The sequence below is a fragment of the Amyelois transitella genome, chromosome 28 (assembly GCF_032362555.1).
Source record: "Amyelois transitella isolate CPQ chromosome 28, ilAmyTran1.1, whole genome shotgun sequence".
NCBI lineage: Eukaryota > Metazoa > Arthropoda > Insecta > Lepidoptera > Pyralidae > Amyelois > Amyelois transitella.
Genome location: NC_083531.1, coordinates 3,182,648 through 3,206,769, shown reverse-complemented (window position 1 = coordinate 3,206,769; position 24,122 = coordinate 3,182,648). Strand labels below are relative to the sequence as shown.

At 37.2% G+C, this 24,122-nt stretch overlaps 4 protein-coding genes and 1 pseudogene across 4 annotated transcripts; 1 reads left to right on the top strand and 4 right to left on the bottom strand.

The window, feature by feature from the left end:
* Positions 1 to 783: 783 nt before the first annotated feature.
* On the bottom strand, positions 784 to 1,875 carry LOC106135877 (uncharacterized). Its single transcript, XM_060952351.1, has 4 exons — positions 1,843 to 1,875; positions 1,609 to 1,704; positions 1,099 to 1,250; positions 784 to 954 (listed from the first exon to the last, which is right to left on the bottom strand). The coding sequence occupies exons 1-4, from the start codon at positions 1,868 to 1,870 to the stop codon at positions 784 to 786; spliced, it is 447 nt and encodes a 148-aa protein (XP_060808334.1). The 5' UTR covers positions 1,871 to 1,875.
* Positions 1,876 to 10,256: 8,381 nt separating this feature from the next.
* LOC106132748 (uncharacterized) lies at positions 10,257 to 13,746 on the top strand. The gene is made up of 2 exons (XM_060952271.1): positions 10,257 to 10,679; positions 12,814 to 13,746. Exons 1-2 carry the CDS (start codon positions 10,396 to 10,398, stop codon positions 13,730 to 13,732), a joined length of 1,203 nt encoding a protein of 400 aa, XP_060808254.1. The 5' UTR covers positions 10,257 to 10,395; the 3' UTR covers positions 13,733 to 13,746.
* On the bottom strand, positions 11,442 to 14,267 carry LOC132903605 (uncharacterized; annotated as a pseudogene).
* Positions 14,268 to 15,708: 1,441 nt separating this feature from the next.
* LOC132903566 (uncharacterized) lies at positions 15,709 to 17,000 on the bottom strand (the record flags this gene model as incomplete). Its single annotated transcript, XM_060952144.1, has 1 exon — positions 15,709 to 17,000. A coding segment is annotated over one exon (756 nt), but the record flags the coding sequence as incomplete, so codon positions are not given.
* A 4,065-nt stretch (positions 17,001 to 21,065) lies between these two features.
* Positions 21,066 to 21,644, bottom strand: LOC132903565 (protein GVQW3-like). The gene has a single exon (XM_060952143.1). The coding sequence runs from the start codon at positions 21,642 to 21,644 to the stop codon at positions 21,066 to 21,068; it is 579 nt and encodes a 192-aa protein (XP_060808126.1).
* Between the last annotated feature and the right edge of the window lie 2,478 nt (positions 21,645 to 24,122).

Sequence of the window (24,122 nt, the reverse complement as noted above, 5' to 3'; positions counted from 1 at the left end):
ATAGATTCGTATAGCTTCGTTCATTGTGTAAACACAATGAATACCTATCTGGTTCCCACATGGCTACCACAAATAATTTCGGCATCAATGACACGTGAAGCTAACGCTCTAACAATAAGGCGGGTTCCGTTGCACAACCCAATAGTCGGGTTTAAATTTCTCAAAAGCATTACTATACAACCAACTTTTAATTTTAGAATGTGTGGTGGTAGTCCTGCAGGCGTTATAGAATTTAGGTATTCTACAGGATAGTTTAAAACATCATTATGATCGTCCTCAACCACAGCGTCAGAACTCTCATAAATTTTAAGCAGGCCGGGGATTTTTTCGACAACTTGGTCGTTCAATTGAAAACAATCATCGTTTTTTTTTGATATGTTTTCTTTCTCCTCTTCTTCTAAAGAAATAAAATCACTGCTGGCTGACAGCATTGATTCTTGTTTTTTCTCGTTGTCCGAAGAAACATCATCAGTCAGTGACTGTTCGATTAGCGTCAAATCTTCGTTATCGACCTTAAAGGAGAAAATACTAATATTAAATAAATATTCAATTAACAATAAGTATTGTGTATTTATGTAGGTATATCCTCACACCTCTATCTAGTAATAAGTATTATTTTTCATTTTACTGTACTGTGATCTGCACCAGTAACTTACCTGAAAGTCATCAAATAAGTCTTGGGATTTACAAATTCCAGGTTGTATTGTATTTGTTTGTTTTGGAAATAGGTGTACATAGTTAGTCCTGGGGGGCTGATGTTCTGTACTACACCTACTTGAATATTTACGTTTCTTCGGTGGTCTGCCCGCCATTTGATATGTTTTCTTTCTCCTCTTCTTCTAAAGAAATAAAATCACTGCTGGCTGACAGCATTGATTCTTGTTTTTTCTCGTTGTCCGAAGAAACATCATCAGTCAGTGACTGTTCGATTAGCGTCAACTCTTCGTTATCGACCTTAAAGGAGAAAATACTTATATTAAATAAATATTCAATTAACAATAAGTATTGTGTATTTATGTAGGTATATCCTCACACCTCTATCTAGTAATAAGTATTATTTTTCATTTTACTGTACTGTGATCTGCACCAGTAACTTACCTGAAAGTCATCAAATAAGTCTTGGGATTTACAAATTCCAGGTTGTATTGTATTTGTTTGTTTTGGAAATAGGTTTGAAAGTGCCCGAGCCTTGGTTCTTCTTAACTGCCTAATTGTTTCTAGGCCACAACACTCACAATAATTGAAATTATCTGCAAAAATATATTATATAATTAATCCATCCATACCTATTATAAAGAGAAAAGATTTGTATTTTTGTATGTTTGTAACAAATAAACTCAAAAACTACTGGACCGATTTTGATGAAATTTGGTACAAAGATAGAATAGACCTTCAGGACTTACTTTTTATCCTACTGTTGGGCTTGTATAATAAGAACCAGCCAAGTTCAAGTTGAACTTGTGCATGAAGGGGTCCATTCCATTATCAAGAAAAACGGAAAGAAAGTTGTGTGTTTCTGTATGTGTTCATGACAACTCAACACAGGCTATGCATGTGATCATTTATTATTATTTGTCGGGTTATAGAGAAAAATATTGAGCAGCTTACCGAGTATAATGTTGTCGCATTCCACACATCGACTGCACATTTGCATTTGCTTGCAGTTTCTTGCAAATATTTTGTCATTACAAAAATTGCATGTCACTGGAAGTAAATAAGTATAGTTAGGTACTTATTTTATTTGAAGGCAGAAAATCTTACAATTCACACCTCAGAAAGAAAACATAACAAAATTCACTTAAAAACACAACCTGCCTACATACCTACTAAAATACTACTCACCATCTTTACGAAGAGCCCTTCGCTGCATCCACTTTCCACAATTGTGACAATGTTTACCAAATGCAAGGAGATTCGGCTGTTAACAAAATGATATAGGTATCAACAAAAACAAAAGACTAAACGAAGTCAAAAGACACGACCAATGACAGATTTTATGAAATACTTACGATTTTCGGCATGATGTATAATTCAAACAAAGTAAATCACTATGAAATGCAGTTCAAATTACTTTAATTTCTTTGGCAATGCAACAGCAAAAATATATACATTACAAAGAGTACCTACCTATCATAAAAACTGTGATTTTAGCTGTGGTTGTGTTGAGTAAATTGATGTTTTTATCCTTGATATTACAGGTCCCACTCCTCGTGAAGATTATGCTGGGGACTATGGCTTCTGATGATAGGAGACCGGGGTCTTGAGGCAGGTTGAAGGGATAAGGATGGTTGCATTGTGCTGGGTGGTAGCGGAGGGCAGACGTCCCGTCTCTTAATTTTAGTAAGCTCTGAGACAAGACAACGATGAACTTCCTCGATTTTCTGGGTGCTCTTATTGATAATACCTACTAGGTCCTCAGTAACGGGTTGGGTGCTTGTGGAAGGCATGGTCCGAGCTGGCAAGTTCTCTTTGATGGCTTGAATGATCTCACTTTTAAGGGCTTGAACGTTATAAAAATCAACGGCCGTTTCAGATGAATGTATATTAAGGCCCTGTTGTGCCCAGTGGGCATTAGCATATTTAATATAGGTTTGATTGAATGAGTTCCACGCCTGTATGGGGTCCGAGATTTTTAAGGAATCCCAGCTAGCAGGAAATGCTTCTGGGTTTGTTTCATACAGGCTGTTGATGTAAAGGGGCCTCAACGTCCAGACGAACAACCTCCTGGGACAATGCACCCTAGGAAGGTTGGGAAACTTTCGATGAAATTCCGTCTCCTCATCTTCGTCTTGTATAAATCTTAAATAGGGGTCGCCGACAAGGCCCTCATCGTTATTCTCGGGATCCTGATACTCTTCTTGGCAGTCCATCTCATCCGATAGTTTATCTGGTCGCATGTCTATGTCGACTTCTTGAGTAGCCGCGGGAGCTACACAAAAGTCAACCCCTTTGGAAACGGAACCAGGTACGGACTCACCTGTATTCTCTCTCTGGAGACGGGAGAACAGATTCTGGTCAGTAGCTCCTGATTTTGTGGCTCCTTTTACTTTCTCTTCAAGATATGTCTTCATGTAACTTCTTATCGCCTCTGTGAGGACACTAGCTTTACACCTGTTGAATTGTTTTACCGCTTCTTGATCTTTTAAAATGATATCTACAAAATTTATCCCGTCCATTACCACCATAAGAGGGTCTTCTGCAGAGTATTCCCGTATCAGTTCCGTTCTGCTCTGCTCCACCCCTAGCCGGATCTTTTCTAGACTGGTAGTTGCCCTAGACTTCCTCATGATTTGAATTGGAGAGATATCGGTCTAGAGGAGTGGGAGTTGTTCCGTTTGCTTTTTTGGGACCGGTTGGGGAGGTAGTGTTTATGTCTTGTGTTTATATCATAAAAATGTGTCAAAAACAATATTTTCGCGAAACGTCAACGACTGAAGAAAACTATATTTTGATAAGATTCACTCCATTCCTAGCTTCATTCACTCAATGTTTCCGGCATGACGTTTCGTTTTACACTGTCCCATGAGTAGTAACAGTTCTTTGTATACTTCTTTGGCGCGACGATGCACGCGATGTGTTGAAGGCGAGGCGTATGAAACGGAACGCATGACGTTTCGTTTTACACTGTCCCATGAGTAACAGTTCTTTGTGTAGGTTACTTCCTTGGCGCGACGACGCACGTGATGTGTTGAAGGCGAGGCGTATGAAACGGAACGTTTATTAACTACCCAAGATGGCGACTGTGGTTTATGGTTTGTTTATCAGTGCCATTAGAATTTAACGAAATACTCCATAATCCGAATTTTGCGGATATGTGTTGTCGACTCGAAATCAATATTTTTTTATGTTTTGTTATTCATATAAGGTTTCGATCGAGTCTACCGTACCCCTTGACGAAATTATTAATATAGATATATATATATATTGTGTTACAGGCCCATCGCTGAGAAAGTGAATGTTTTCGATATTTGATGGTAGTGATGCCAGCACATTATTTGACGAAATATTCGTATTGACATAATCAGTTCTACATTCATACATGTTTTTTAAAGTAGACAATGTGCATTCGTCCACGATTTTGATTTAAGAGATCTATATTTGTAAATTGACGTCCTATGAAAATGCTGCAGTGTAGTTTGTTCCGCCGCTTCTTCTACACATGCGCTTTGGAAGCGGTAGTAGTTATAATTAGATTTAAGTTATGTGACGTCAATAAGTGATACCTTGTATCCAATTTTGAAAATAAATCTATTCTATTCTATTCTATTCACAGGTTTTAGATGAGCCCAAATTGCACCGGCATTATGAAACAAGTTAGATGACATAGGTGCGCGAACTTCCGTAATGAAAGGACTGGATTTCCTGGTTGTAGGATGTAGGTATTTAGTGCAAAAATTTTCTGAGAAATCCATGTGAACTATGGTATCGTTCTCCGACAAATTGTTTCTTTTAATTGTTTAATGCTATTGTACTGGTGTAGTATATTAAAAGAATGGCGGAAAGAATTATCCATATCGTTTTCAAATTTTTTAATGAGATTTCTGGGTAAAATTTCCTGTGTTTCTTTTAAAAATTTTGTTACAAATCGTTCTTTCTTCGTTTTTGAGTCAATTATGGAATGTTTCTTACTTACTGTTGCAGTAAGATCGGTTTTGTGTTATCGAATACCGCATAAGGTAAAGTTTTCACACTCATCACATGTTCTCTATTAGACATCTCTCAGAATATCGGTTGCAACTCAGCATTTTTAACATACTTTGATAATTGCTCACTGTCGTCAAAATATTTGCCTTTTTCAGAGCAATAAGTTGAAGGTCCATATTTTCGTGAACTGTGTAAGCACAATTATCGTGGTTTGACAATGTAGGGGCCACCACCCAAAACGGTCGGAGTTTGGTAAATAGAGAATAACTGATAGTAAATGGAACGGTTTTCAAAAACTTCTCATGAAGATTTTTCAGTGTATCATTTAAATATCTCTTTTTCGTTTGCTATGTATATGACACAAATTCTTTTTTTCCTGATGCTTGTCGACTGTTAGCATCATCTTGTAAAAATTCCTGAACCAATTCTTGTACTTTAATTTTGGCTTTCATTTTTTCGTTTGGTTATGTCCAGTTTTCTTATATGTCAGTGCTTTGTTTTGTAATCTCCATAATTTGTACTTATCTACTACCTTTCCAGATATATTATTAGATTTCAAAATCACTGTATTTTTGCACTAATTATGACAATCTCTCTTTTAAACAAAACTGTAATCAAAACGTTATATTTTTAAAAAGTAGACTATGTACTATTACAATCATTTATGACACATCACAAACTTAAAATATAAGTTGCTTGTTTTTTTATTTTTATGTATGTATGTATGTATGTTATATTTTTGACGCTGAGTATTTAATTTGATTCTGAGTTTAAAAACTGTAGCTTCCATCTTTTTTAATTGCTTATTTCGAAGCTTTCTCTGTCTTTCGCTTCTTCTTTTTGCTTCTTGTTCTCTTCGGTCTTCGTTAACAATAGGTATTTCAGGAACAATTAGTTGCATTTCATCCTCAGTAGATGGAGTATTCTCGCGTATAAAATTATGTTTCTTTCGCCTATAGTTTGATGAATATTTTTTCCAGTTTTTTCTTGTTGACCGTTGCTCTCGAGCTGTCATTTCTTTAATATTTTTTCTTTGCCCTTTCTCCTTTTTTTTAAGTATTGCAATCTCTGTTTTTCTTTGTATTCAGCTAATTTGATGGGGTCGCTTTTAATTCTCGCTAAGCGAGCTTTTTCAGCTTCTCTTTTCTTTTTTAATCGTCGGGCCCGTATTTAACAAGTTACAAAATACAACAAAATCTTCTCGAAATCAAGTTTTGTTAATCATAAAACAAAAAAATAAAAATTCTAAGATCGTTGAATACACTATAACATGTTAATATGGAAATGGGGATACTACATTTTGATAATTAACTATACTATCATTTCATAAAATACGTACTTTGTAGAGTAAATGGTACCTTATAACTGCACCAAAACCTTACATCACTTAATTCACATCTCACTCTCATGCCCTAGGAGTGCCGGCCATTTAGGGAAACGGCCGGCACTCCTAGGGCATGATAGGCCGTGGTGTCCATAGTCGTCAACAGTATCCCCGCAAGGACAACTATGCGGGACCGTACAATACGCACCTAAACGCAATGCTGTTGCCAGACGGAGAGTCCCCATGAAGCAACGTGCCCAGGTTGGCCGATGGTAATGCCTGCAACCAAAGACCAGATTCCCACTCCGCTACGGCCAATAGTCGAGCGCGTTCCACAGAATTGCTAGACGTTTCTAGTAAATTATCTTGTGCAATTCTACAGAGGGGCTCATCCCATTGCCTTTGCGAAGATAGGTGTAAAGGGAATTTCGAATTTGGAAGTAAAACAGACCAGGCATTCCTGGCCTCCAGTGCATACGTGATATTGCAGAAAGAGAGATTCCGGTTGGTTTTTTTAAAAAGATCTTCAACACTGTACATGGAGGACCGAAAAGCCGGGAGAGCTACACTGGAAATTTTGCGAAAATGTTTGATACTGAAATGTTTGAAATGGAAAAAAATGAAACTGGTACTTGTGGCGAAGAAAATCACTGTATTTTTGCACTAATTATCACAGTCTCTCTTTTAAACAACCTTTTTTAAGAACCTTCTAAACCTTCGGAATTAGAACTGCAACTTTTTAATGCCGTTTGTACGCCTCGAATAAGAGGTACGATGCAGGATAACGTTGGATATTGCTCGCCAGATATAATACCCGTCATTTGTTCCACAGGTTTTAAAACGCAAAGGCACTCGTGCACCTCGATCCATTCGTCAGCATTAATATAAGGTGGACAGCCAAGTAATGAAGAGATTGCAGCAGAAAGAGGTATCTTGACCTTATCGAGACGTTCGAGCATATAATAATCTGAATTCCATCTCGTCTGGACATCTTGTTTTAGTTTTAAGGGTTCCAGCTGCATTTGTTCTTGAACCTGTTTTAATTTATATGCAGCATTATTGCTTGTTTTGAAATAGGCTACTATTGCTCGGCACTTTTCAATCAATCCAATTAATAGTTCATTGTCTTTGATGAACCACCAAGTTTGAAGTATGAGATGCACAACTGTGATGACGTTTTTACTAATAACGATAATTATGTCTATTCACATGCCCATTTAGGTGGAAATGTGCCTCGTCTGAGAAAAAAATATTTGTAAAGCTGGTGAACCGCTCTATCATTTCGTTTGCAAACTGCAAACCTGGAGGCATGGTCTGGAGGTCTTAACTCCTGCACCATTTGGATTTTATAGGGATGTAGACGTAAACCTTTCTTGAGAATACGGTTTAATGATGTTCTTGGCACGTTAAGGACAGCAGACCGCTTTCGAGATGAAAGTCCAGGTTGATCACGAACAGACGATTTTACTCGCTCCCCGTTTTCTGGGTCCCTCGAGGTTCTAGGCCGGCCAGATCGAGGTAAATCCATTGTTGAACCCGTCGTCTCAAACTTGAGCACCCATTTTTTAATTAACACATCAGATGGAGCGTGATTTTTGTGTCGTATCTTGTAATAATTGCAAAACTTTCGTTGAGCTAAGATCGCAGAATCGTTGTTTCGATAGTACTCGCGTACACAACATGCACGTTGACTACCGCTGAACGACGCTATTGTACTAAATTCCCATTGGTCGGTCTTGCAATGCCCTCCTACCCCCTCCGCCGCCGCTTCTAGACGCGGCAACCGATTCAAATGTTAACGGACTTTTGGTCCACCCTAAATATAAACTGGGTCGTGCTGACACATCGTATTGGCCGCTACAGCTGAATTTTTTGAGCGTATTTTGATGCATAATTTTCTGAGAAATCTACATGATTAGTACATCTTCTTCTGTCAGTGATTTTTAACCCGGCGTCCTGGGGGTGGAAAAGTGTTACACGGACGTTGGGGTGGGTCTGACCTCTGACCTGGTGAATGTCGAAATTATTTCAATAAATTTATAAATAACAAAGACCATACATATTTATTCGTGTTTATATTTTTGGGTATTTTTGTGATTAAATAAAACACAAATATTATGTTTTAATTATATATAATAAAATTTAAAAAAAAGTACTTAAACTGTCAACAAAATTTTTCTCTTCTACTTAAATGTAATTATATGATTATTAATTAACAATCAGTCTTAACATTAAATGGCACTTTTTTGTAGGTAACTAAGTAAATTTAAAAAATAAACAATTAATCATTTGGAATCATTATCTTTAGTACAGTCAGCACAGAAAGGTAGGATTGTCTAAGCTGAAGTGACGCGCCCCACTACTTAATTACGAGGGGCGTTCAATGTATTCTCGGTATTGAGGTGATATACTAATGTTAAGGGTAATTAAATTATCTCACTAAGTAATAATACTCTTTGAGAGTATACATAAAAAAAATTATTTAATTGTCACCGTTAGTATTCAAGATATCATTGCGAGAAGACAATTTAGATGACTGATTCGACAACGATGAAAAAAATCGAGCATCGCGCTGTGATAAAATTCCTCACAAAACAAGGAAAAACTCAAAAAGTAATTCACGAAGAAATGGTGGCTGTTTACCAAGATTCTGCGCCTTCATTATCTACAATTCAGAAGTGGTCAAGTGAATTTAAACGGGGTAGAGAGAGCATTGAAGACGATCCCCGTGCCGGTGGGCCGGTTAGTGCCGCTACTGAAGAAAACGTCAAATTAGTCGAGAAACTTGTACTCGAAGATGCCCGTGTAAGAGTGAAAATATTATCAGAAAGGACTAAGCTATCCGTAGGTACTATTCACACTATCCTTCATGAGCGTCTGAATTTGTCAAAGGTCAGTGCAAGATGGGTGCCGCGAATGCTCACAGCGCTTCAGAAACAAGTGCGAGTTGACTGTTGCAAGGAGTTTTTGGAGCTTTGTGGTGAAAATCCACAAAGTATTTTCGATCGGATTGTTACTGGTGATGAAACGTGGGTTCATCACTATGACCCTGAGAGCAAGCAAGAGTCTATGCAGTGGCATAGAAAAGGAACAGACCCACCGAAGAAGTTCAAAGTCACCCCGTCCGCAGGAAAGCTCATGGCCACAGTGTTTTGGGATTCCAAGGGAATCTTGCTAATCGAGTACACAAAAAAAGGTCAAAGTATTACTGCTGCATCTTACGCAAACACCCTGCGTAATTTAAAGGAGGCAATTAAAGAAAAAAGACGTGGAAAATTGACCGCAGGTGTCTTGCTGCTTCACGACAACGCTCCGGTCCACAAGGCGCGTATCGCCAAGGCTGCTGTGCAGGAGTGTGGGTTTGAAGAAATCAATCATCCACCCTACAGCCCGGACCTAGCTCCTAGTGATTATTTTCTATTCCCAAATCTTAAAAAAGATCTTCGTGGAAAGCATTTTTCCGACGATGAAGAGTTGAAGGCAGCGATAAACGAACATTTTTCAGGCCACGAAGAAAAATATTTTTTAGAGGGTATCGCAAAGTTATTTTCCCGAACAAATAAGTGTCTTGAGATGGTAGGGGACTATATTGAAAAATAAATTTTATTTAGAATTTTCTGCTGATTATTTCATGCCTATACCGAGAATACATTGAACTCCCCTCGTAGTTTATTTAGATGTGTGAGTGCAAATATTAATGACGACACTTCATCTGTGTGGTAGCGTCGATTGTTCAGTGAACTACGATCTGCACGTGAACAATACGGTCGACTTGTCGGGCGATAAATCCGACCACGCTCGCTCTATGGAGCAGCGCCGTCATATTGTATGAAACAAAACGTCCTCTCCTCTCGAACGTTTAAGTTCAACTAAACTAGTTGGGCAACAAAATTCAACAAATTTGAGAAAAACGGTTCTTAGCAAGTACGGTCTACAAAGAAATTCTAAAACTTAAGCGAAATAATTTGTTTACGTAATGTTTTATTTTCATAGGTTTCAGTACAGGCATATTAAAATAATAATTTGTGAATTATTTATTTACTTTACAATTATATATAATTACAGTTATGATAGAAGTTAAAATATATGTTTATGGTTTTAAAAGTGTCACTATTCACTCATCTCAACAGAGTCGCTTTCGTCTGAATCAGAGTCATTAACATTAATAATAAATTCATTATCCATATCAAAGTATTGCGAATATTGTTTTTCTGTGTCTTCAACATGCCGACACGTGTTTGCCCACATTGTACGATCAATCATTTCAAGTCGTTTATTTATTAGTGCCATAGGGCGCTTTTAGTGTCACGCGGATTTGCTCACGCACGCGGGATTGGACCGCATGCGTAAAATTTCACGCTGCGGATCATACGCAGCATGAGTTTCAGTTTTCTACGGGCTGCGTAACGGTATAGACGTGTTCAAAAATGATCAATGTCAGAAGAATATCTGTCGCTTACATACTTTACAAACGACGAAACAAGAAGACAAGAGTACATGTTGATCCCTTTCTTGAAAATAGGCTTCTTGCTGGGGCGTTTGTTACACACTTTGGAAAACTACAAAATAATGAACGTAAATTTAAAAATTACTTTCGAATGTCCATTCGTTCTTTTGATGAACTGTTGTGTAAAATTGAGAATAAGCTACAAAAAAGCAGTTTACGAAGGATTACAATACAACCGATTGAGAGGCTCGCTATTACATTAAGGTAAGTTTAAAATTTTAAATATTTAATTTCCTGCTATGATTTAGTGGAAAGGGATTTGAACAGGTAGGATAAACGTACCAATCCCAAACCAGTAAAGGACTTTTTTGACTTCAAATTACTGTCATGTGTAAATTTACATGTGCAAAAAAAAAATTTGTCATGTACTCTGGTCAACTGCAAAAATGTTAAACAAAAATCAAATCAATGATTTTTTTCGGTAGTTGACCATCGTGGTCAACTATTGAGACATCATACAACACATGTTCTAAGTAATTATCCAGTCTAAATAAACGGTATAATAATGATTTTTTGTTTGAAATATCGTAAAGTAACGCGTCATTGGTTATTAATTGTTGAAATTTCATAAAATAAGATTATTTCACTCATAAAATGTCACCATTAAAGTGGAATCATTCCCACCTTTCATCACACGCTACTTATTATAATATAGATAAAAGTTATAGGTTTGCACATGACAGTAATTTAAAGTCAAAAAAAGTCCTTAATTGGTTTGGGATTGGTACGTTCAACCTACATACACAATCCTTTTTTTTATCTGATAAAGTACACATGGCCACAGATCAAGTTACCCAAAACCAGCATAAATGGAACTCGCGCCTTGCGTATTATCATACTTAGGTAACCCGTCGGAGTCCCGCTTATACTGGATTTGAGTAACTTGATCTGTGCCGTGTGTACAACCGCACTCATATGACTAAACAAACAATTAGAGAGAAACTGGAGAAAAAAAGTTAATCGTACTCATTTTAATAAAAAGAGTTTTATTCATAAATTAAAAAATCAAATTTTACATCATTCATTTCTTTGTAAATTTGTATCCTGAGCGTTGACATTTCTTTCGCCTGTAGATGATGTTGTTGCTGGGGTATAAATTACGTCATAAGATGTGATATTAAACAAGCCGCTTTCAGTAGAAATAAGAGTTTCATTGTCATTCACTGCAGCAGAACTAATAGCATTGTCGTTAAGACTCGAAGTATCCTGGATTATACTATTATTGGTTTGGTAATCTTGATTTATCGGTGAGAAACTGTCAAGCTCAGTAAAAGCACTAGAACTTGTTGTAGGTATGGGACTGTAGTATGCAGGTTGTGTTTGACTTTCCATTTCCATAACTATATTAACACTTTTGTTCTGAACATTAGTTTTTGATATCTAGTGAATCTTTTTAATGAAGGCTGCAGAGACTGAAAGAAAGCCAAATCCTCACTTTCTAGCTCCAGTTGATTAGACTTTAAGCATTCTAATAACTGTGCCTCAAATTCAGATGGTGCTTGCTTTTTAGATTTTACTTGTTTTTGTTTTGATGTTAGTTGAGAACTTTCTTGACGTGAAGTACCTGGTTGCGTGGACTCATTAGGTGTTTCTAAATTACTTTGTTCAGACATTTCTTCGCAGAGTGACTCTTCTCCAACAGTTTCCGTTGTACTGTCTAAGAAAGTCAAAATGTCATAGTAAGAATATTTCTTCTTCTTCTTACTCCCAGAGCCGGATGGCTGATTTTTTTCAGATATCTTGTCTTTCTGGTAAGTGTCCCTTGCTGTTCGCCAGCGTTGTTGTATTTTCTTGTCTGAAATGACAAAATATAATAAGTAAGTGGCAAAAGTACACACAGTTTCAGATCAAGTTACCCAAAACCAGTACCAATAAACGGAACTTGCTAGGGCCTCGCCGGGCGGCGAGTCGTCTACGATAATAAACAACGCATGAGTCCTATTTATACTGGTTTTGGGAAGCTTGATCTGTGGCCGTGTGTACAAATCTGATATTAGTTGGAAAATTAACTGCATTCGATTAAAGGCCCTCCTTAATTCACACATGTTGTCAACTTTACACTGTCTCATGAAGAATTAGATAAATCAAGCAATATATATATACCTATACAGAGTGGAAAAATAAGGCCGCAGTTGAAGGAAAAGTACCCATAATATTGATGATGGCAAATTTTACTGAATGGAAATAATTCATTTTTTACAAAAATAATTAGAACTTCATTTAAGGATTTTTGGAAAAACACCGGATTGAATCGGGAAATGCTGCTGTCTTATGTCTGATGTCAGCATTATTAATATATTATGTTATCATATTATTAATATATTGTTTTTGTTTTCAGATATTTGGCAACTGGTAATACATTCACTGATCTACACTATTCCTATATGATTGGAATTGCAACAATTAGCGAAATAGTAAGACAAGTTTGTTACATAATATGGATTGAACTAAAGTCTGAATGTATTCCACAGCTTAATGGGATCAAATGGAAAGAAATCGCAGAGGGATTTCTCACATATACAAATTTTCCTAATTGCTTGGGTGCTATTGATGGAAAACATATAAGAGTGATTCGGCCGCCGCACAGTGGATCACTATATTTTAATTATAAGAAATATTATTCTGTAGTGCTCCTCGCAATGTGTGATGCTGATTATAATTTTACATATATTAATGTCGGTACCAGTGGAAGCAACGCCGATTCAACCATCTTTAGAAGGAGTCAATTGTATACGAAACTGGAAAGTAACACGTTGGGTATCCCTGACCCGCAAGAGTTGCCTATTATTTGCCCCGAAGTAGCTTATCCATCTAGTGTAAGAGCAAAGTTGCCGTTCGTGATAGTGGGAGATGAGGCATTTGGTTTATCATCACATGTGATGCGGCCTTATGCTCGTGATAATTTACCTTACAAAAAGAAAATATTTAATTACCGTCTGTCCAGAGCTAGAAGGTACATAGAATGCACTTTTGGAATTATGTCAAATAAATTTAGAATATTTCACAGATCCATGACTGTCAAGTTAGATCTAGCACAATTAATAGTCAAGACGGCATGTGTACTTCACAATTTCATAAGGAAACGGGATGGCTACATGGTCAGCCATACATTTGTCACAAATGGTTTTACGGGACCACTACCCAGGCAGCAGACTGAAAGTAGTAATACGTCGGCAAGTAATATCAGAGATATATTTGCAGATTACTTTATCAATGAAGGAAAAGTCTCCTGGCAACACCGATATATAATTAATTAACTAAACTCAAAAGGTTTTAGGTTTTTGATGTTATTTGTGAATTAAATAATTATGCTTATATTAATAAAGTAATGATGCTTGTATAAATAAAATAATGAACCAAACACATACCCGCCACTTTTCTTTCCTCTTCGCTCAAATTTTCGTAGTTAGGTGCCAATTCCTTCAAAATATCTCTCCATGCAGCCTCCCTCGCGTCCCTGTTTTTGTATAATTCATTGCGTTTATCCCACAAAACGGGCCGCAGATGAACTTCAATGATTACTCGTTCTGTATCGATTTTCATTTCGGTAGTACAATACGGCGCGTGCGCCCCGCTCGACTCTAAAATGGGCACTGAAGTTGTAGGCAGCGCTTACGCATGCGGATACCCCGCACCGGGGTGACGCCCCGCACAGCGCCCCGCGTCCCGCGTGCGTTTATCACGCTTTACAATAGATACCTATATGAAATTGTTCTTTGCGGATGCTACGCATGCGGGCCAATCCCGCGTGCGTGAGCAAATCCGCGTGACACTAAAAGCGCCCATAATGGATGTTAAATTTTGAGCAACATTTTTACTAGCGACGTAGTTTTTTAATATCCCCCATATTTTTTCTATGGGATTAAGTTCCGGTTGGTAAGGGGGTAATCGTAGAATTTCAAACCCTTTCGATTCAACTAGTTCATCGATAACAAATCTTTTGAATTTATCTTTGTTTTTCAAAATTAAATCGTAAAGTTGTATTTTTTTCATCGTTTCGTCAAACGGAATATTTTTTTCGGCAAGCCATGTTTGCATTTCATTCTTGTTTGAGTTCGAGTTAGGTGCTTTTTCTAGTAAAGCATTGTGGTAAGAAGCGTTATCCACAACGATGACAGAGTTTTCTGGGAGATTGGGCAGCAATTGTGTGCTAAGCCACTTTTTATAATTATTCAGGTTCATGTTGTCGTGATAATTTCCACTTGTTGAATTTGCTTTATACACTAAGCTAGCATTTGGGACAAATCCTTCACACCTACCAGCGTGGACAATAATGACCCGCAAACCTTTAGATATTTTTTTTTGTACTGGTGACACTCCTTTCGCTAGTTTCCAGCACATGTTCTGAATATGTGTTGTGTGAACGTAACTTTCATCCGTGAAAACGACATATCGGCCATCATCACGGTAATTTTTTAATCGCCTTAAATATTGGAACCGCAGCATTTGTATGTCGTGCTTTTCGACTAGAGCTTTACGGTTGTCATCTATTTTTGACCACTCGTAGCCTGATTCCTTCAAAATAGTGCGCAGTGTTTCTATACACCCAGTAAAGCCAATTCTTTCTATTAATATCTGTTTAAGCTTTCTTAATGTTGGTACTTCATTAAATTCTGTATGGAATGAAGCTATTGTTCTTCGAAGCACACCTACGAGTATATCAAAATCATCAAGCTTTGACTTAGGACGCGCTCTTTTTGGTTTTGAGGGAGATTTAAAAATTTTCGGCGATACATCCTTTGATGTTCCAGCTTGTTTTTCTTCTTTTAAAATTCGCGTAATCGTGGATTCACTAACACCAACGGCTTGGGCAGTTCGCCACCTAGCATCAGTAAGTTTTTCCACTCCATTTTCCGCTTCAAATTTCATTCGGTGGTATACTTTAGCAATAATTTCTTTTGCCTGTAAAAAAATCAATAGCATTTATTTTTCAATTCAGTATATAGCAAAAAAAACATTCAGTCTCATATAATTTGGTAAAATAAATAAAAAAGTCTGACGTAACTTTACATGTTAAAAATCAAATAAGTTTTTTTATATTTTATTTACCTGGCTTCGAAGATGTTTTTTTGTCGACATGCTGACGGTACTTTTGAGATCGAACGATGCGTGCTGCTACGTTTGAGCCTAACCGGCAAATGAACGATTGATGTTTAGGTGTATTGCGTCCATATTTGATATTTGCTTGTGTGCGTAAATACGAAGGTGGGGCGCGTCACTTCAGCTTAGGGCGCATTCACACGGGATACGTCTTTGACGATTCGGTATAAAACACGATTCGCCTTGACGGATAGATGTTCACATTGAATACGGAATCGTGTTTTTTCACGATTCGTCAAAATATCCGAATTGATGTTCACATGTTGTTTCGTGATTGTGTTCAGTTGAGAGTAAACTACCAAAGACAATGGACGTGAATACTTTAATTTTGTACTGGTATTATCGTCGATCTAAAAAAAGAAAAACAAGAAGAATACACTGGGTGCATCCAATTTTAAGGCAAAGACAAAGTGTTGGGGATTTTTATACTTTGATGAGCTCGTTACGAGAAGATGATACCAAATTTTACACTTATTTTAGAATGTCTAAAGATACCTTTGACTTCCTTCTCCAAAGGTTGGATACGGATTTGAGAAAACAGGATACATGTATGAGAAAGGCCATTAGCCCTGAAGAAAAGTTGGCGATAACTATAAGGCAAGAAAAACTAATTATATTATTTATTATTCTTATTTATTGGTTATATTTATGATAATTTAGAACATGTTTTTAGAAATTTGATAGATCCAGATAATCACTTAATTGACTTAGAGCTGTAGATAGTGCCGGTGATGCACTTGGATCATCGCGATGGATCAGCGATGTTCCAGGTTGTAGAGGGGTGGGCGTTTCTGCAGACACTTCTGCATTTACTATCGATGAACTTTCAGGAAGAGGCCGAGTATTATTATTATTAGACGTTCCTCCCGGTGATTCTTGAGGCTTAGTATAATAACCACCACTATTATAGTTGTGATGATGTGAATTGTAATAATTTTGATGCCAATTCGAATAGTTTCGTCCAGTTTTAATACTCTGTATTAGGTTAATGACCCCAGATTGGAATTCCAGTATTTGATCATCATCAAAATGCTGAAGGGATGGCAGAACCCCCTTAAAAAAATTCATGTTACGGTCATCACTTCCAATTGTGTTTAATTGATGATCAACAAGTTTCATCATTTTATCATCCAATACGCTGCCACTATCCATTCTTTTCTTTTTTGATGATGATTCTAAGTGTTTCTCTTTCTGATTTTCTTGTTGATCTGCATTTTCTCTTTGGGCTTCATCTCTTGTATTTGGATTATTGTCATATGTTTCACCTGGCTTAATAATTGGCTTCAAAAAGCTCATCTCTTGATTATATTTGTAGGGCTTAGATTTTGTACCAGACCCAGATTTTTTTGTTTCTTTGTTTTCATCTAATGATTTCCTCCAAGTGTCTCTCAATTGTGTCCACCTTTTCATCACTGAACTTCCTAAAACAATAATTCATAAAACTGTATGAACGGTTTTATAAGAAGATTTTTATTTACATCGCATTATTCCCAATATTACAAAACAACCACAGATGAATATATATATACTAGAAAACAACTGTAATAATAAGGACACGGTTTCGAAACACGTCACGACAAGACGAGCGGTCTGTTGTCGGGCGAATATCTATTCACAAACGCCGTTCGCTGTCCGTCTGTGTATTTATGAATTATTATACATAAATAAAATATACAGGGACCTGATCTGTGGTTGTTTTGTACGGGCTACGCCCCATACGTTTTATAACGGTTTTTGCTTTCGTAAAAAGAGGATGCTTAGTAAGCTGAATTTGTATAATTGAAGAAGCGCTTGAAGAAGTTGTATTTTCATTTAGACTAATCTATCCCACTAGGCAGCCAGTCAAACATATGAAATCGTTTGGGTGCCTAGTGGGAACGCTTATTCTGAATGAAAATACGACTTCTTCATCCCACTAATTTGGTTTTAATGAAATATTTTTTTAGGTATTTGGCGTCAGGACTTTCCTATGAAGATCTTCATTTTAGTTATCGAATTGGCAAATCAACCATTTCCACCATCGTAGTAGAAGTGACGCAAAGTATATGGAATAATTTATATGAAGAATTTATGCCACTTCCTAATAAGGAAGAAGAGTGGTTAAAGATAGCAAGTGGATTTAATGAAAAGGCCAATTTCCCTCACTGCCTTGGAGCAGTTGACGGGAAGCATATTAGGCTTCGAAAGCCGTCAAATAGTGGTTCAGTATATATGAACTACAAAGATTTCTTTTCAATAGTGTTATTAGCAGTCGTAGATTCAGATTATCGATTCGTTTACGTCAGTGTAGGTTCCTATGGAAAAGAATGCGACTCATCAATATTTAAAGAGTCAAGTTTTTGGAAAATGTTGACAGAAGGCCGTTTGAATATACCCGAACCAAGGCCTTTATTTACAGAATCAGAAGTTCAAGTTCCTTACGTAATTATTGGCGACGAGGGATTTGGTTTACACACACATTTATTAAGACCTAGAATGGGGTGTCATTGATCAATTTAGAAAATCAATATACCCTATTTTTTTTAAATTTTAACGTAACACAAACGAAAAAAAAATGAGAATATCGGTTTTTACTGATGAATCGATATATTACATTTGAATTTAATTTGGATGCAAAATGACCCGGGAAAAAAAATGTAAGTAAATGATCAATGATATACCGTGAGTGGGGTTACTTTGATACCCCCTATTTTTGTTACGGAAATCGAAAGTAACCCTTGTAAGAAATACTTATCCGAAAGAACGAAAAAAAAACTGTCAAGTACAAGAAAAGATATTACATTTTAAGTATTTTTGGGGTGACATTGATCAAAGTAAAATAAATACTTTATTAAAAATCAACTTTTTTATTTATTATGTCACTTACAAAACAGCTTAAAGCTTTGAAAAATACAATACAACAATCACAATTTTTGAGATCTGACATTTTCATTAGGAAACAGTATATCAGTCTTTCATTATCTAACTTAATTCTACTAATATAGTATTAATATCAAAAGGTAAAATTATAACGCTTTTTCACTTACAAAACAGCTAAGCTTTTAAAAATACACAACAATAATCAGTTTTTGAGATGTAACATTTTCATTAGAAAACAATATCAGTCATTATCTTTACTTATTCTACAATTCTTGAATATTAATATCAAAAGGAAAAATTATAAGGTCGTCTTTTTTAACAGGCTTTGGTAAATAAGATATAATATCGGTGTAATCAATTTCAGATATATCATCTGGAACTCTTTTAAACTTTCTTTTAGTTCCAACCGATTTGAAACCCTCGACAAGCAAAGGTTCAGTTTCTACAATTTGACAAACATATTTGTAGGTCTTTTTGCCACGTCTCGTGTAGAATTTCGCTAATACGAATCTTCCTAAACTGCACTCTGTCTTCTCATCTTCTGCTTCTACTACATCCTCATCAGGGTCACTTTCATATATTTGTCTATCCGGGATTTCTTCGTCGTCTAAACGTGGAGCTTCGCCTTGAGATGTACTAGGACCAACCAATGCTTGAATTTCTGTTTCTTGAATATCAGATGCTGCAATCTCATTTTGTTCGGGATCAGTAGATTGTATAGTTTCCTCTCGGGTTGCAATACTTTTGCCGGGAGCTACATCTAAACGCCTTTTTTTCCTTGTAGATTGATTCGAAGAACTTCCATATCTTGATTCCTTTAAAAAATTGGTTAAAGCACTTTCAATTTCCTGCCCTCCAATATCTTCTTTTGGTAGACGATCAAGAACTTTTTGTTTATTAAAAGGATAAATACCAGCAGCACGAAATCCGCTCATCATGTTCCTTTTAATCCCAGAAGTTATGTCTTTATATTCTGAATTTGGTTTTGGTTGGACTTCATCCATTTTGTTGAGAGCTTTTGTCAGCAGATGAGGGAATGTATCTTTTGGAACAGATGACAACTTAGCATTTTGCATCTTCCAATTGGTCAAAACTTGCCGCCATGCTGTCTTCATTGGGCGGAAAAACGCCACATCAAGAGGTTGACCTAGGTGCGTCGAATGTGGCACCAAACACACAAAATCAATGTCATTTTCGCTGCAAAGTTTTATGACTTGCTCATCTAAATGAGACGAAAGATTGTCTCCAATAAGAACTTTACGACCAGGCAGCCTTTTTGCATGAGGCATAAAGCAACTTACAAACCAGTCCCGGAATGATGGTGCGTCGAACCAACCACTAACTGTGCGGTTAAATCGTGATCCACCTGAGCAACAAGGCTGATTGCAGCATGGCGGGCCACGCGGTGCCCTCTCCTTCCAGGTATCGTAAAGGTGTAAGCTTTTGTAAATTATGTAGGGTGGTAATAGCACACCATCAGCAGAACCACAAACCATTATAGATGTGGCACTTTTGGAAAAGTTCATCGCCTTTTCTGGATACTTGACACCTCTGCGAAATATCCCTATCTTTTTACCTGGATCGTCACTAAGATTCGACTCATCATAATTGAAAATATTTGAGTCAGGTACTTCTTTCAAAGTATTTTCAAGGTTTTTGAAATATTCCTCAATACTTTCACGGGATACTGCCGCTCTAGCTCGTTTGATATTAGTAGACACCCGTTGAGAATACTGGTTTTTGTGCGGGTTGAGCAGTGAGTATGCCCAGTCTTGTCCAGGCATATTATTTCGAAATTTGGAGACTGTTCTGCCTTGTGAATCTAATAGAATTTTAGCAAACATGCGCAAATCTAAAGTTGTAAGCGGATATCCCCAATCAGCGCATTTAGCACACGATTTCAGAATAGTTTCCTCTTCAGTTTTAGAAAATACTGGCTGTGCTCCTGGTTTCTTTATATACTTTCCATGATATTTATTAAAAATCGTGCCATACGGTATATTAAACTTTTCAGAAGCCGCCCGCAAGGTCATACGACCTTCTGTGACAGCTGTTATAGCTCGATCAAGTAATTCTTCTGTATAATTTTTATAGCCTCGAGCGCCTAAACGTTTCTGATAGGTTCTCGGCATCATCCTATAAGAAAAAAAACTTATAATGCAACCACCGACGTTGCACCGTCAGCAAATCACCAAAAAAAGGAAAATCGCTAGGTCTTGGGGTGAGATTGATCAGTGATCAAAGTAGCCCCATGGTGGTGATCAATGACACCCCGCTTTAAAAATGTCGCCATTTGAATAAAGATTTCAAGGTTAGGCTGCGAATCAAAACTTATTTCTCAAGTTGATTTAACACAAAATAACATAAACTAATATTTCTTTATGCTATATTTATATTTATTTTGGGACCTTGAAAGTTATTTAAACTTATAAAATAGTTCAAATGCAAAACTTACGGTTTTTAATAAAAATCTCCGACTTCGAACCGTGTGCACCGTGTGGCACTTGGGCAATGAAAAGAGTGACAAACAGTGCTGCCAACACAAAAAAAAGTTTCACGCGGGTGCGTTCAGAAAGCACGCAATTTCAATTTTAAAAAAAATTAAAGATTTTATCAAAGTCTCCCTGTGAATCAAAGTAACCCCATTCTACGGTACTCGATTAGCAAGATTCCCTTGGAATCCCAAAACACTGTGGCCATGAGCTTTCCTGCGGACGGGGTGACTTTGAACTTCTTCGGTGGGTCTGTTCCTTTTCTATGCCACTGCATAGACTCTTGCTTGCTCTCAGGGTCATAGTGATGAACCCACGTTTCATCACCAGTAACAATCCGATCGAAAATACTTTGTGGATTTTCACCACAAAGCTCCAAAAACTCCTTGCAACAGTCAACTCGCACTTGTTTCTGAAGCGCTGTGAGCATTCGCGGCACCCATCTTGCACTGACCTTTGACAAATTCAGACGCTCATGAAGGATAGTGTGAATAGTACCTACGGATAGCTTAGTCCTTTCTGATAATATTTTCACTCTTACACGGGCATCTTCGAGTACAAGTTTCTCGACTAATTTGACGTTTTCTTCAGTAGCGGCACTAACCGGCCCACCGGCACGGGGATCGTCTTCAATGCTCTCTCTACCCCGTTTAAATTCACTTGACCACTTCTGAATTGTAGATAATGAAGGCGCAGAATCTTGGTAAACAGCCACCATTTCTTCGTGAATTACTTTTTGAGTTTTTCCTTGTTTTGTGAGGAATTTTATCACAGCGCGATGCTCGATTTTTTTCATCGTTGTCGAATCAGTCATCTAAATTGTCTTCTCGCAATGATATCTTGAATACTAACGGTGACAATTAAATATTTTTTTTTATGTATACTCTCAAAGAGTATTATTACTTAGTGAGATAATTTAATTACCCTTAACATTAGTATATCACCTCAATACCGAGAATACATTGAACGCCCCTCGTATATCAAAATCATCAAGCTTTGACTTAGGACGCGCTCTTTTTGGTTTTGAGGGAGATTTAAAAATTTTCGGCGATACATCCTTTGATGTTCCAGCTTGTTTTTCTTCTTTTAAAATTCGCGTAATCGTGGATTCACTAACACCAACGGCTTGGGCAGTTCGCCACCTAGCATCAGTAAGTTTTTCCACTCCATTTTCCGCTTCAAATTTCATTCGGTGGTATACTTTAGCAATAATTTCTTTTGCCTGTAAAAAAATCAATAGCATTTATTTTTCAATTCAGTATATAGCAAAAAAAACATTCAGTCTCATATAATTTGGTAAAATAAATAAAAAAGTCTGACGTAACTTTACATGTTAAAAATCAAATAAGTTTTTTTATATTTTATTTACCTGGCTTCGAAGATGTTTTTTTGTCGACATGCTGACGGTACTTTTGAGATCGAACGATGCGTGCTGCTACGTTTGAGCCTAACCGGCAAATGAACGATTGATGTTTAGGTGTATTGCGTCCATATTTGATATTTGCTTGTGTGCGTAAATACGAAGGTGGGGCGCGTCACTCTACTATATGTTCTACGCAGATATATTTGTTGCAACTCTCGCAGGTGTAATTAGTTTTACGGTCTTTCTTGGCTGAACACACTTGGCACTTTTTGCGAACGTTAGGCTTTTTTGCTGGAGGTTCCTCTGAAGGTTCACCAACAAAAGTACCAATTTTATGCCGCAACTCACGTGGAAGTACTGATATGTTTTGACGAAGGTTTAGGTGTTCCATTACAAGACTAAGATCTAATTGTTTTATAAATCGCCTTCGTTTTAGTCTTGGGCAATTATTTTTTTTTTGTTTATTTAGGCCATTAATGGCAGCTATGTTCAACGAGGCATAAAAAATTGTCAGTGGCCACCTATTAGAATTACGACTTACGTCATACGTAGCACATAGCTCGTCGGCTACATCCACACCGCATTTTGTCATATTTTAATACGTATTTATTTCAGGTTTGTGCTGTTCTGACCGAACCGAACTACAAGCGAAATAAAATGTGGTGGGTCGCACAGACCCAACCCCCATGACGCCGGGTTAAGTTGCTTTATTGAATTAAACTGATGTAAAATATTTCTTTCGTGGCGGAAAAATGTCTGCAGATCTTCATGCAATTCTGTGATGAGGTGGCGAGCATTTACATCAAGGGACTTCTTAGTGTATTTGGTAACTCGGCGAGTGTTTTTAGATTTTGGGTCAAAGAATTCTGCTTTTTCAGCTATCCATTTTTTGTAAATGATTAACCTCCTGTCGTCGGATTCTTTCTAAGAAGGAGTCTTATTTAAATAGGTCTGACATTCTCTCGCTGATTTTGCAGGTCCAGCCCGGGTCCTCCTCATGGGTCTTAGTGTCATGGCGCTCTTTGCCGACTTCTTCGACGGTTCGGCTGTTGTTAATTAACTCATTTCAAGATGAGCGGACTTCACGGATTTGGTGACCACTCCGTCCATCTCGAAATCGAGCCAGCTCTAGATTTTCTGGACTGAGCCTTGGGTCCCTTTGAGGAATTCGGCCATGTCTTTAATCCGCGCCTCTTTTTAAAAATGTTTCTACCCATCAATCCCTTGGATAGTTGTCCTTAAATGGATTTGGTCGGGGGTTTTCTATAAGGATTTTGTGTACGCTTTGTTGAAAGTCTTCTATTTTCAATGGAAACCCTTTCCGCATCAACCGTTTAATCCACAATTCCAAAATAGACTCCTCGTATTCCGTTAAAACAGGTCGTGGTCCAAAAGATATTTTGTGATCCGGTTTTTATAATTTGTAGTGAAGAGTAGACTTTGGCACACCGTATTTTCTGGCTATTTCACGTATCTTTGGTTTATCAGATTTTTGTAACTCCTGAAGAGCTAAACTCAAATTATTTGTATCGTAATCTTTCTTTTTACCTTTAGGCATCTTAGTTTTCAAGATTTATCTGCAACATCAATTATTGGACATATATGTACTGCGCATCACGAAAGAAGTGAGCTGGAGCGCCATCATGTTGGAATATTAGGTTGTTTTCCATGACGAGATCAACCTACTTGTGTGTCACTGGCATTACCTTCAATTCCTAATTCAAGTCATTTTCTAAGAAATTTAAATAATTTTCGCCGTTCAGACTGTAAGGCAGAAAATATGGCCCAACGACAACATCTCCGACTATTTCAGCCCACACATTTATCCGCCAC

Excerpts from the sequence above, each read along its gene's own strand:
- LOC106135877 (XM_060952351.1), bottom strand. The coding sequence starts at position 1,870 with ATGCAGCGAAGGGCTCTTCGTAAAGATG. Across the intron at positions 1,251-1,608 it reads ATGCGACAACATTATACTCG|ATAATTTCAATTATTGTGAG; the intron begins GTAAGCTGCTCA and ends ATATTTTTGCAG. Across the intron at positions 955-1,098 it reads ACTTATTTGATGACTTTCAG|GTCGATAACGAAGAGTTGAC; the intron begins GTAAGTTACTGG and ends TTCTCCTTTAAG.
- LOC106132748 (XM_060952271.1), top strand. The coding sequence starts at position 10,396 with ATGATCAATGTCAGAAGAATATCTGTCGCTTACATACTTTACAAACGA. Across the intron at positions 10,680-12,813 it reads AGGCTCGCTATTACATTAAG|ATATTTGGCAACTGGTAATA; the intron begins GTAAGTTTAAAA and ends TTTTGTTTTCAG.
- LOC132903565 (XM_060952143.1), bottom strand. The coding sequence starts at position 21,644 with ATGGTGGCTGTTTACCAAGATTCTGCGCCTTCATTATCTACAATTCAG.